The sequence below is a fragment of the Apodemus sylvaticus genome, chromosome 11 (genome assembly GCF_947179515.1).
Source record: "Apodemus sylvaticus chromosome 11, mApoSyl1.1, whole genome shotgun sequence".
NCBI classification, from domain to species: domain Eukaryota; kingdom Metazoa; phylum Chordata; class Mammalia; order Rodentia; family Muridae; genus Apodemus; species Apodemus sylvaticus.
In genome coordinates this window covers 18,646,902-18,659,138 of record NC_067482.1, presented here as the reverse complement: position 1 = coordinate 18,659,138, position 12,237 = coordinate 18,646,902, and the positions used below count along the sequence as shown (strand labels likewise).

The 12,237-nt window shown below is 42.8% G+C and overlaps 2 protein-coding genes across 2 annotated transcripts; both read left to right on the top strand.

The window, feature by feature from the left end:
• The first annotated feature begins 3,948 nt into the window (after positions 1 to 3,948).
• Positions 3,949 to 5,515, top strand: LOC127696433 (permeability factor 2-like). The gene is made up of 3 exons (XM_052199180.1): positions 3,949 to 4,162; positions 4,490 to 4,619; positions 4,751 to 5,515. The coding sequence occupies exons 1-3, from the start codon at positions 4,042 to 4,044 to the stop codon at positions 4,839 to 4,841; spliced, it is 342 nt and encodes a 113-aa protein (XP_052055140.1). The 5' UTR covers positions 3,949 to 4,041; the 3' UTR covers positions 4,842 to 5,515.
• Positions 5,516 to 7,854: 2,339 nt separating this feature from the next.
• On the top strand, positions 7,855 to 8,795 carry LOC127696453 (platelet factor 4). Its single transcript, XM_052199217.1, has 3 exons — positions 7,855 to 8,048; positions 8,297 to 8,429; positions 8,584 to 8,795. Exons 1-3 carry the CDS (start codon positions 7,952 to 7,954, stop codon positions 8,669 to 8,671), a joined length of 318 nt encoding a protein of 105 aa, XP_052055177.1. The 5' UTR covers positions 7,855 to 7,951; the 3' UTR covers positions 8,672 to 8,795.
• Positions 8,796 to 12,237: the final 3,442 nt, after the last annotated feature.

Here is a 12,237-nt window from a genome sequence, read left to right as displayed (position 1 = left end):
GTCAGCCAATTAGAGGCAGCCATTTTGAGTTTTCAGTGATGTCTGTGGCTGGTTAACCAGACCCACTCCTACTAAAGAGAAGGCAGGGGAGAGGACAAAACCCAAACCTCAAATGCAATAATAAAACAAACCTTTGAAAGAAGAAGAATTATTCCAACCCACTAAATTAAGAGTAAGGTTGGCATAAGTAAGAAAAGACTGAGTGCTCCTGGCTTCTCAGGTTCTGAAGCAGCTTTAGAATGTGCTCATTCCCATGCAGTTTTTAACACTATTGCTCTGTAGTACTGCTTGAGGTCCAGGATACTGATTCCCCTGGAAGTTCTTTTACTGTTGAGAATAGTTTTAGCTATTCTGGGTTTTTTATTCCAGATGAATTTGAGAATTGCTCTGTCTAACTCTATGAAGAACTGAGTTGGGATTTTGATGGGGATTGCATTGAATCTGTAGACTGCTTTTGGCAAGATGGCCATTTTTACTATATTAATCCTGCCAATTCACGAGCATGGAAGGTTTTTTCATTTTCTGAGGTCTTCTTCAATTTCCTTCTCATACAGCTCTTTTATTTGTTTGGTTAGAGTCACCCCAAGATATTTCATATTGTTTGTGGCTATTGTGAAGGGTGTCATTTCCCTAATTTCTTTCTCAGCCTGTTTATCCTTTGAGTATAGGAAGGTTACTGATTTGCTTGAGTTGATTTTATAACAAGCCACTTTGCTGAAATTGTTTATCAGCTGTAGGAGTTCTCTGGTGGGGTTTTTTAGGTCACTTAAGTAGACTATCATATCATCTGCAAATAGTGATAGTTTGACTTCTTCCTTTCCAATTTGTATCCCTTTGACCTCCTTATGTTGTCTAATTGCTCTAGCTAGAACTTCAAGTACTATATTGAAAAGATATGGAGAGGAGGGGGCAGCCTTGTCTAGTACATGATTTTAGAGGGATTGCTTCAAGTTTCTCTCCATTTAGTTTGATGTTGGCTACCGGCTTGCTGTATATTGCTTTTACTATGTTTAGGTATAGGCCTTGAATTCCTATTCTTTCCAAGACTTTTAGCATGAAAGGATGCTGAATTTTGTCAAATGCTTTTTCAGCATCTAATGAAATGACCATGTGGTTTTTTTTTTTTCTTTGAGTTTGTTTATGTAGTGGATTGCATTGTTGGATTTCCTTATATTGAACCATCCCTGCATCCCTGGAGCCTACTTGATGATGGTGAATGATTGTTTTGATGTGTTCTTGGGTTTAGTTGGCAAGAATTTTATAGACAGTGGAAGTCAGTCATGTGTATGTATTCGACGCTCTGTAAACGCAGATGCAGCAGTGCTCCTGGGTAGCAGTATCTGGGATGGTACTCCATCATACACACCCCCTTCTCATCTGCACTTCCTTCTCAGCAGAAAGGAGACTGCTCAGGTAATGTGAGTGTCAGCGCTGTTGAGATCTGCACAGTCTCTCTCCCTCAGCTCAGCAGCAGGCAGAAAACATTTGCTTCCAGCTGCCACAGAAAATCTTTTGTTGCCTCATTTCTCAGTGTGCTAGGGAACGTTCACAAATGAAAAACTTTACTGACCTTAGCATCTGCTGCGCCAACTGCTCTTATACCTGTTTTCAGATGACTGCTCATTTCCTTGGTACTTAGAAGAGCTATCCGAAAGAGCACAGTCCAGAACCGTTTTGAGTGGAGCTAATGTGTCTTTATTTTAATGAATAAATAATCTTCCAGTAGCTATAAAAAAAAGACAGCAGACAGATAGGTTTAATTTTGAGGCATAGAAACTTGCTTGTTTCTAAAGTGATTGCTATTTATAAGGTGGCTTGAGGGGAAAATAGATAAAAAAAACTTACCACACATTTAAAAAAAATGGGGGTGGCAGTGAAAGATTAATTTTAAAAAAGGCTATAAAGTTATTTTTAAAGCTAAGATACTCTGCTATCTATTCATTTTCTATTTTGCAAAAAATTGTAATTTTATACAAACCAGACTTTTAATTGAATAGCTGTTATAAAATACTTTTTACATATTTTCACATTGAATCAACAATGCTCTTTACATATTATTTACTGCATGAACAGAAGGAGTTTATACAAATGATAGGCAAAGCAATGAACAGTAGTAGTCCACTAGTGACTATAGAGTATCCCAATGCCTTGGACAATGAATAGGTCACGTAAGAATTTTATAATGTCTGGTGCATAACACTTATTTAATATTTTTGAGTAAACAGAAACTACCAAATAGATGCTGTATCTCAAGGCTGTCTTATAAAGCTTATAAATTTTGCATGACAATTTGTTGATACCTCCCTCTGAACCTTGCTGACAATGTCCTTTTTGTGACAAGATGTGCTTATTGATTGACATAAAGCAGGTTATCATGGGGGCATGCCTGCAGTCTTAGCACTTGAGAGGCTGAAGGAGGAAGAGGAAGATGATGATAATGATGATGATGATGATGAGGAGGAGGAGGAGGAGGAGGAAGAGGATCATATAGTCAAAGGTATCCTAAGCTACAGAGCAGTGGTTCTCAGCCTTTCTAATGCTGTGACCCTTTAACTCAGTTCTTCATGTTAATGAAGTGACCATTGCACTGCAGTGACCATTAACCATAAAATTATTTTCACTGCAACTTCATAACTGCAGTTTTGCCACTTTTATAATTACAATGTGAGTCTATATCATGCAGGGTATCTGATGTGCGACCCTGTGAATGGGCCGTTTGACTCTCAAAAGGCCAAAAGCCCACGGGTTGAGAAACACTGAGTTTGAAGCCAGCTTGGTCTACACTGAGTGTTCCTTGCACCTAAGAAGGTACTTTATACAGTTCCCCTCAAAGAATTAGAGGAATCTTAACAACTGAACACGGAAAAGAAATTTAAGCAGTGTTAAACATGGAGAAAAATGTACAGTGAAGCCAGTAAATATTATCAAAAAGGTGGAGAGTTGTTTGTGGTGGCCAGAAAATGTGAGTAATGTTAAAAATCCTTTCTATTTCATTCAGAGTTTCGGATGATGAGTAAGTCTGTAAGGACTCCTATAGAATCATGCTTCTGTACAGAACAATCTTTCTGTGCATATGTATTTAATGTGTGTCTCCATAAATATGTACATATACATATAAATGCATATAGAATAGAAATGCCAAATTTCTATCTGGCAATGGTAGCTACAGATGTCTACCACTGGAAAGCAATAGTGCGGAGGGACTGTGAAGGGGAAGGGATGTATTTAATTTTCATATGCCTAGAGCGTATGACTATTTCATTCAAAATAAAAGAGACAACAAATATGTTGGTCTTGATATTCATGTACACTCATACCGCAGCAGAAACAAGTAATTTTTAATATAAAGAAATTCCTATCTATGCTACTTGGATGAAATTGAAAAAGGTAATTTACTTAGAAGACAGAGAGAGAAGCCCATAAACTCACACCCAATGTGACTCCTTTGTATTAAGTGACTCAGTATTTTTCTCCCCACATGCCTTACAAATCCTGATAGCCACCAAGAGCCCACACAGGAACTCTCTTTGTCATTTGGTGAGAGCAGAGACGCTCCTTCTCAAAGACCACATGCCTGTGACTGGAAGTAGGCACACGGAGCCTACTAAGCCCCCGAAAGTGCATCGCAGAAAAGGTGTGGCCCCGTGACAACCTGCTTGCCTCGCGCACAGAGAATGCTTACAGTGTTCTGGCCTAGGTCTTACCTCTGAGTCAGGGGCTTATGCATCCATCATAAGAGCCAGACACAGAGAGCATCAGCCGGAATGTGGATGAACTGACACACAACGGGTAGCTAATACTGCAGGGTTTTTTTTAACCTGTCTGGTTGATGCGGCTTGGACACAACTTGACCCATCCTTTTATGGTCATGAGCCACATAATCTCACTCCCCCTTCCCCACCTCTTCGGCAGTATAAAAAGAGTTTCAGGAGGCATACAGAGCCACAGAGCAGCCGCGGTGTTCTGGGCAGCAGCTCATCCTCTGTTGAGTCTCCAGGATCCGGAAATAGTTCTAGCTCCGTCTTCTCCTTCTTCTCCGCTATGGCCTTCAGATTCGGACCTACATCCTCCTGCACCAGGGCCAGCCCACTTCCTAACCCATGGGTCTTGCTGTTGCTGGGCCTGATCGTCTTCGCGCTGGCTCCCCTTACAGTTGGAAAACGTAAGAGAAATTCAGGGAAAGATGATGTGGAAAGTTGCTTGCCTTCATCTTGTATCCAAGCGGCTTGTGGTGCTGATGGTGGGGATTGGGGAAAGGCACAGATTTTATCAGGGCTTCTGGGATCGGAGGATGTGATGAGTAAGAATTCTAAGACATACCTATGGGCATTTCGTAGGTGGAAGACAATCTGCTAGCCTTGTCACTCGACGTTTACAGGTCATAGTCACAATGCCTGTGGGAAAGAGGGACGATTGTCTTCGATTTACAAGTTAGGAAAGGGTGGAAAATAGCACACAGTCACTAATTAAGTCTTGCCCTCCAATGTAGCTAACAACAGGGACCCATATCTTGAACTGCGCTGCAAATGCATAAGTACATCCTCTGGAATCCCACTCAATACTATCTCCCTCGTGAATGTGTTCAGGCCAGGAGTTCACTGTGCCAACGTGGAAGTGATGTAAGTCCCTGATTCTTTGTTCTGAGTTCTCATTACAGAGCCCTTCCCCTCTTTCCTCCCTCCTCATGGGTCTTTTCTGACAGAGAGGCTGTTATACACCTTAATAAAAAAGTTATTTTCTTCATTTGCAGTGCCACGCTGAAGACTGGAGAACAAAAGTGCCTGGACCCAACTGCCCCTGTCATCAGGAGAATCGTCATGAAAATATTGGAAGGCTATTGACCAGCTGCTTCGTCCGTGCCAGAGCGTTTTACTGTGCAGGAGGGGCTGAGGGTTTGAAATCTGGACTTTGTAGAGTTATTTTCCACTTTGAAATTGAGAATTTAGTCTCTCATTCTGTCTCAGAAATCGCATTGTACTGAGGAGGCCTGTTAAAGAATGTCACAACAAACAAACAATGATGAAAATGAGTAAGCCAAGTTGTACCCAGTAATTTACGGCCCATTGCTGCAATCCTTGGCTAAACATTGTGCTGTCTTTGGCATTTCTTTATTTGAACTTTTCTTTCCTAATGCATTATGTCAAGTTTTCATTCTGTATTTTTTTAAAAAGTATTTCTTTTAGTTTGAGATTATAATTATATTACTTCCCGTCTTTTTTCTCCCCCCAAACCCTTCCATCTACCCTTTCTTTCTCTCTTTCGAATCCAAGATGCATTTTTTTCATTGAGCGCTGATATATAGCGCTGATATATATTATATATTGACAAATTTCATAGTGATCAATTTTGCTAGAAATCTCCTGGAGCCAAGCAGAGCAGTTTTGTTCTGATCATGACCATATTTTTCCAGTGCCTTATCCCTAGAATGCCTTGTTTCCAAGCAACCTCTGCAATGTTGTTTTACAACATGTGTTTTAACCTTGAAACTGAACACAATAAAGTCATCGAAAGTAAATTCTGCAAGCGGTGGTCATTTGCTTTATAGTGAATATGTTTAACCCTAGTAGCACCAAAAGTGTGAGGTGAAAAAAGGTTTAACACAAACTGTTTCTAAAAACTCCACTATTGTCTGTAACAAAGAGATGTGATAGGTCTGATCTCCTAGTAAATGTTTTACTATATCCATTCTGTCTGTCTAGCTGCCTCTCTCTCTCTCTCTCTCTCTCTCTCTCTCTCTCTCTCTCTCTCTCTCTGACTGAACTTTGGGACATCATGTACGCTAAGCAAGTTTTCTGCTATGGGGCCACATTCCTCAGCCTCTATTTCTTTCCTATTTCTCAATAATGCCAGGTAGCCACTAAGTTGTGCCATTTTTAGTGCCCTACACAATCAAGAACTAAAAGACGCTAGTCATATTCCCCAGAGCCATAGAAACCCCACCTAATAGCCATTTCAGTCTAATCAGGTTGCTGACCTGCTCTGTGTCTTAATTTCTTCATCTCTAAAATGGGAATAATCTCTAGTTGTTTAATAGAGTTGATTAGAGAAAGAAGAGGACCGAATTAAAAATGTATTAAATACTGTGTGTCACAACAATTCACATATAATCATTAGGAGCTGGCCATTAGCAGAACTGCTAGGTCTCCCCATATTGCAGGAAGGGAGGAAGTATAGCTCAGTGGCAGAGTGCTTGCTTAGCATGAGAGAGGCTCTAGGTTCAATTCCCAACAGAGTGCAAAGAATCCTGCCTTAGAAAATAGATGATCAGAGTGCATATTGGAAACCCTGCTCTTTAACCACTGCAGCCTGACCCTTTCGCTGATCCTTCCTTCCCTAAGAAGACAGCACTACAAATCACATCAGCTATCGGTACACTGGATACTATCTGATTCAGAGCTCCCCTACCGTATCCTGGTCTTGGAGGAGGAGATAATTCCACCTCCTCCAACCTGCACATGGACTTTGGGGCAGGCTTATATGGTAAGCATGTGGTTCACTCAAGCTCAGGGTGCTGGAGAATTTCCTTTTCTGCCTCTCCACCACAGAGTGGCTTAGGCCTGTGGATATTTTATCTTTAAAATGAACACTTAATTCAGCAATAACTACATCAATGACCATCAACAGGTGATAAAGCAGAGAACAGAGTCTCGAGCCATTTTTATTAGCTTTGCTTCAATTATTAAAAACAGCCGTGCCTCTCTGAGGCGGTCTCTCTACGAAAGCTACAGAGACTGGTTCTTACCAGTGCTCTTTGCCCTGTGCTCATTCTTCTTAAGACTGAAGTATCTTTTACTGTTGTGTACCTACTGTTGTGTACCTATTCTCTTTAAATGCAGAGAAAGGCTTCCTTGCTTGAATCCCTTTACTCTGCAAATGCTGAAATCTTTGGCAAGGCTGTACACAAGAGTTTCCTTGCTGTCCACATTCAAATCCTCTTTTCCAGTCTTTTTTTTTCTTTTCTTTTTTGCTGACCCAGCGGAGGCCTAGAGTTTCAGTTCCCTAAAGACATAGGAATTATGGCATGTTTTGCAGTAGCCACTGTAGTCTATGCTGAGTTTTCAGAAATGTATGTCCCATGCTTGCTATATCACTACATACGAGGGGCAGATAAAGGGGCAGATAATTGTAATGATATACAGGATAAATTAATATGGAGATCTCCAACTGTCCCAGAAAGCTCTCTTATCTAGTCTTTTCTAGGGTAGATCTGAGTAGAGAAATAGCTAGGCTTAAAGATTTTATCAAAGAAATGTGTTCAAGTAGTACTTCAGTGATTTTTCTAAAGGGTTGTGAGGATAGTAGACCCTGCTTCCTGCAGTAGATTGGAAGTTAGCAGTTAGAAGAGCTTCCAGAATTTCACCCCAGAGGCTTAGGAAGGCTTCCATGTGAGGATGAAAGTCAGAAGTCATTGCCTAGACAATAAATTTCATCTTTTTAGTGGCAGAAAATAAATTTCCAACCGCACATCTCTACCACACAGCAGTCAACCTTACCACAATTGACAGGAAGAGTGACAGGCAGGAACGCAACTGGAGGTCGGGGAAGGCAACAAACCTTTTGTTGAGCAAACCAGATATACTCTGCCACATACAGCATATCTTTTGCAAAATTCCAAGACCTACTGTCTCTAACTAGGTAATTGTTTATATAAATCTACACTGGAGATGTGGATCCCGCTGTCAGCTACTAGTCAAGACAGCTGGCCTCAGCTTTTTTTTTTCTGCCCTGTTTTGTTTTAATCTTGGCTGGCCAGATCCCAATTTCTGTTCCACACGTGTCATTGCTTCTGCAGAGCACTTCCTCATCCTGTATCCCGGGTTTCCGGACTGGGCTGGCTGTGAAAATAAAAAGTGCCTGGCAAGTCCGAGAAGCCACTGGCCTGCACTTAGAGCCCCAGACCCCAGTTTTCCCTGAGGTCGCCATCCTTGGATCTAGTGGCTGTCCTCTTGACATGAGCGCCGCTGCAGTGTTTCGAGGCCTCCGGCCCAGCCCTGAGCTGCTGCTTCTGGGCCTGTTGTTTCTGCCAGCGGTGGTTGCTGTCACCAGTGGTGAGTGGACAAAAGGATCCTAGGGGCAGGACGACAGTCCAGGAGCCTCAGGCGTGGGGAGGTGAACTCTGATGACACAGCCATACTGTATGGGCTTGCCAACTGCACTGCACCACCCACCTGCCTTCTAGGGGAACGTGATGCTCTAGCCCAGGGCGTGGAAAAGGTTCAGAGGCACCGCTGGCCGCTGATAGGGTCGTCACCACTATCTCGTCTACCCCCTTCTTTCTCTCCCCGTTTACCCTCAGCTAGTCCTGAAGAAAGCGATGGAGATCTTAGATGTGTGTGTGTGAAGACCATCTCCTCTGGTGTCCACCCCAAGCACATGGTCAGTCTGGAGGTGATCAAAGCAGGACGGCACTGCGCGGTTCCCCAGCTCATGTGAGTCCTGCCCACATCTCCCAGGCTTGGTCTTTCCCTCCTCCAACCCCCCCCCCCCCCCCCCCCCCCGCCTATTCCTTCCCAACTCTTCCCTTCTTCAGACAAAGGATCTGAAAAGCAATTCCTTCCCTTCCACCCCTTTCCTCTCTGACAGAGCCACCCTGAAGAATGGGAGGAAAGTTTGCCTGGACCGGCAGGCACCCCTATATAAGAAAGTAATCAAGAAAATCCTGGAGAATTAGATACCCGCTGCCTAAGTGTGAATGTGTAACGTGGGATTCCTGGCATCTTGTCTACTTTTAGTGTAACTGCAATCTTCAGATGTTTGCATTAGCCTTGGAGATTTAAATAAATGCATTGAACCAAGTTGTCATAACATCAAGATATTTTTGTAATGAAGTCAAAAATTGTGTCACAAGTAAGAAAACATCTCCAAAACTTTAAGCAAAAATATTTTGAAGGGAGGTTTGGTTAAGAACTGAACTTGCTTGGCATTACCAGTTGTATGTCTGCTAATGAATATCTGCATATTTACTTAACTACATTGTCTCGAAATTACACTTTAGTTTTGTGTTGTAATTAGCTTTGTCAAAATCATTGACAGGACTTAACAGAGTAAGTTGCCTTTGAAAATAAGTACCTAAATCAAACTTTGATTCAGTTTTCTTAAGATTGTCATAAAAATAATAATAAAAGATTAGATTGAATACAGAATACTAATATGTTGATCATTTCAAGAAATCATATGAAAATATCTGTTTTATGAGTTCTTGAAGAACTCATTATTTTCAGAAATGAAATATTAAAAATAGCTCTTATTCTCATATTATCACCTGTAGGGATCCTCACCTGGTAAGCTTGAGTACTACTAGGACCTGTTAATAGACCACCTCACTGTTGGTCCAAGCACTTAGATGTGCTAGCTAGACTTTCTGCAGGATTCTTGGGCTCAGTAGAACCTTATTTGTAATTCAATTTTCTTTAACATCCCCTCAAAATATGGTATGCTAAACAGTCACAGGAAGCAGGACTGGGACCAGATGGTTTTACACTCATACTTCAGAAGACAAATACCACACACTGAGGAAAGAGGAAGATGCTGTGATATGTGTATACTGGTTAGATATCATTTACTCCTCCTTCTTCTGGTCTCACAAAAACCTTTGCAGATTCTTAGAGCCCAACAGGATAATTTAGAATAAACGTTTCAGCTCAGCCGTCTTCTTGCATCTTTTTGTAGTGTGAAAGAACATTCATAGGTTATAGAAATCTTGGGGCTGAGATTATTGTTGAATTTACCTTACTGAGTAGGAAGGCAGACTCTAATTGACACAAGAGATGTAGATAACGGCTCATAAATGGACACAACCTGAGTGTCGTGTTCAACCTAACATGCCAATGTAGAGCTGTTTGCTGGCTTAAACTCCTAAGAGAATAATAGAGCATGTGCAATTGAATCCTTTAAGGAAGCAGATAACTCCAGAATGACAAATACATGGAAACAGTCCTGGTGTGTAGGCGCTTCCAAGGTGCACAGGTATCCAGGGGAGAAAGTAGGGAACACAATTAGTGTCCTTGGTGAATACACAGGTTTTGGCGATTTCCATTTTCAATGGACAGTTGCCTAATTATCTTTCCAAAACACACATGGTACTTACCTTCACACGATGTTCAAAACCAAAGTCCTCAGCATGGAACCTACAGCTTTATCAGTCACTTTACCTTTGTGCCTTAGCGGCTTCATCTGTGAAATGGGTTATTGGGTGGTGTTGTGTTAGAAAGTGGCTCATATCTGGACCAGATCACACCAGACCACTACAGTCCCACTAGAAGAGATTTATTGTGGGGGAGTGGGGAAAACAGGGATGACGGGTTGGGGGGGGGGGTCTTGGCCTTTTATTTGGGCCATGAAGAGTAATCATGTGCACCATGGTGCACAGGTGAGGCCCATGCCAGGAGTGTGTGGCAGTTGCCATGACAACAGACACAAGAGGGTCCTTGTCGCCCAGGGGTGACTTCATAGGTGGATCTGGAGGCTGACTGTAAACAGCTTCTGATGCCAACAGGTGATACATGCAAAAACACTTGCTGTGGTTCCTCACACATCCTCTGAGCTGGAAAGTGAGGCAGGCTCAATTTTATTGCTATCTCAAAGCACTATTGCAGTTAGTTTAGAGTGGTGAGGCATTCGGTAGGGCGATAGGAAGAAACTGTTACAGCCACACTAGACAGTCTTCAAATCAAGCGAATTCTAAGAGAGATGAAGCGACATTGTTTGTTCACTTTCCTTTCTACTTCCCACCTCTGACACCCTTAGCAGACAGGATTCAGAGTGTGAAAGGGACCAAACAAGTTTTATAGTGTCAAGTAGTGCTGGGGTGCTGGGGTGCTGGGGTGCTGGGGTGCTAGGGTGCTGGGGTGCTGGGGTGCTAGGGTCTTATAAACCTTTGCTTCGTGCATCCTGAGGGCACTTTCAAGCGATCCCTTTAAGAGCAAGGGCATTGGAAGAGGATTTTGCCACCTGGGAGGTCCCACAGTGAGCAGCGTCGCAGCCCCAGCGCAGCCTACCTTTGAACATGTATGGAGTGATAGTGCTGAATTGCCCTTCAACTTCCTTCCCTGCTTTCAGCCTTACAACCTAAGTGGCAGTTGGGGACGATCAGCAGAAAACATCCACAAACTCAGTTCTCCCTGCACAGTCACAGGCCCTATCTACGAAACCAAACCACACGAGTGTGTGTTGCTGTCCACAGATCTCTGTTTGTGTGATCTTTACTTTTTGTTCCCCCTTATAAGGCTTTTGCGGTTGAAAACAACTTCCTCTGTAATGCAGGGTGCATTGAGGGCTGAGTTGGTTTTAATGATGTGCATCTATAGTACTCTCATGTTCATTAGAGATAAAAGAAATTAGAGAAGAAGGGCAAACATTTTAAGCCTGAAATTTCAGCAGCAAGTCTGGTGCAGCAGATAATTCCTTGGCCTGGGGATGGGGGGTGCTGTCTAGTATGATAGACTCTGGTGTTGTTTTTCACTCCTGGTAACAACAGAAACATTCAAATAACAAAACCATAGTGGGTTTTTTTTGTTTTTGTTTTTTTTAGCATTTTATAAAGTGCACATGATGCCCAGTAATGGTGAGATAGACCGCCTTTCTAGTAAAGAGCAAGGCGGGGAAAAACAAAATTATAATGCAATAAGTTCTGGTCGTCTTATGCTACTGTAACAAAATACTACAAAATTATAATTTAAAATATCTGAAAGTCTTTGGCTTTTGATTCTGGAGGTTTTGGGCTTTAAGATTGAGAGGCTGCATCTGATGAGGGTCTTCTTGCAACCTCATAACATTCTGCGAAGAAAAAGGAGAAGAAGAGGAAGAGGAAAATAATAAAGGAGGAGAAGGAGGAAGGAAAGAAGGAGGGAGAGGAGGAGGAGGGAGGGGAGGAGGGAGGGGAGGAGGAAGAAGAAGATGAGGAAGAGGGAGAGGAGGAGGGAGAGGAGGAGGAGAGAAAGGAGGAGGAGAGAGAGGAGGGAGAGGAGGAGGGAGAGGAGAAAGGAGAGGAGAAGGGAGAGGAGGAGGAGGAGGAGGGAGAGGAAAGAGGAGGGAGAAAAGGAGGGAGAGGAGGAGAGAGAGGAGAAGGGGAGGAGGAGGGAGAGGAGGAGGAGGGAGAGTAGAGAGAGGAGTAGGGAGAGAAGGAGAGAGAGGAGAAGGGAGAGGAGGAGGGAGAGGAGGAGGGAGAGGAGGAGGGAGAAGAGGAGGAGGGAGAGGAGGAGGGAGAGGAGGAGGAGGGGAGAGAGAGAAGGAGGGAGA

Excerpts from the sequence above, each read along its gene's own strand:
- LOC127696433 (XM_052199180.1), top strand. The coding sequence starts at position 4,042 with ATGGCCTTCAGATTCGGACCTACATCCTCCTGCACCAGGGCCAGCCCA. Across the intron at positions 4,163-4,489 it reads TCCCCTTACAGTTGGAAAAC|CTAACAACAGGGACCCATAT; the intron begins GTAAGAGAAATT and ends CCTCCAATGTAG. Across the intron at positions 4,620-4,750 it reads TGTGCCAACGTGGAAGTGAT|TGCCACGCTGAAGACTGGAG; the intron begins GTAAGTCCCTGA and ends CTTCATTTGCAG.
- LOC127696453 (XM_052199217.1), top strand. The coding sequence starts at position 7,952 with ATGAGCGCCGCTGCAGTGTTTCGAGGCCTCCGGCCCAGCCCTGAGCTG. Across the intron at positions 8,049-8,296 it reads GGTGGTTGCTGTCACCAGTG|CTAGTCCTGAAGAAAGCGAT; the intron begins GTGAGTGGACAA and ends GTTTACCCTCAG. Across the intron at positions 8,430-8,583 it reads TGCGCGGTTCCCCAGCTCAT|AGCCACCCTGAAGAATGGGA; the intron begins GTGAGTCCTGCC and ends CCTCTCTGACAG.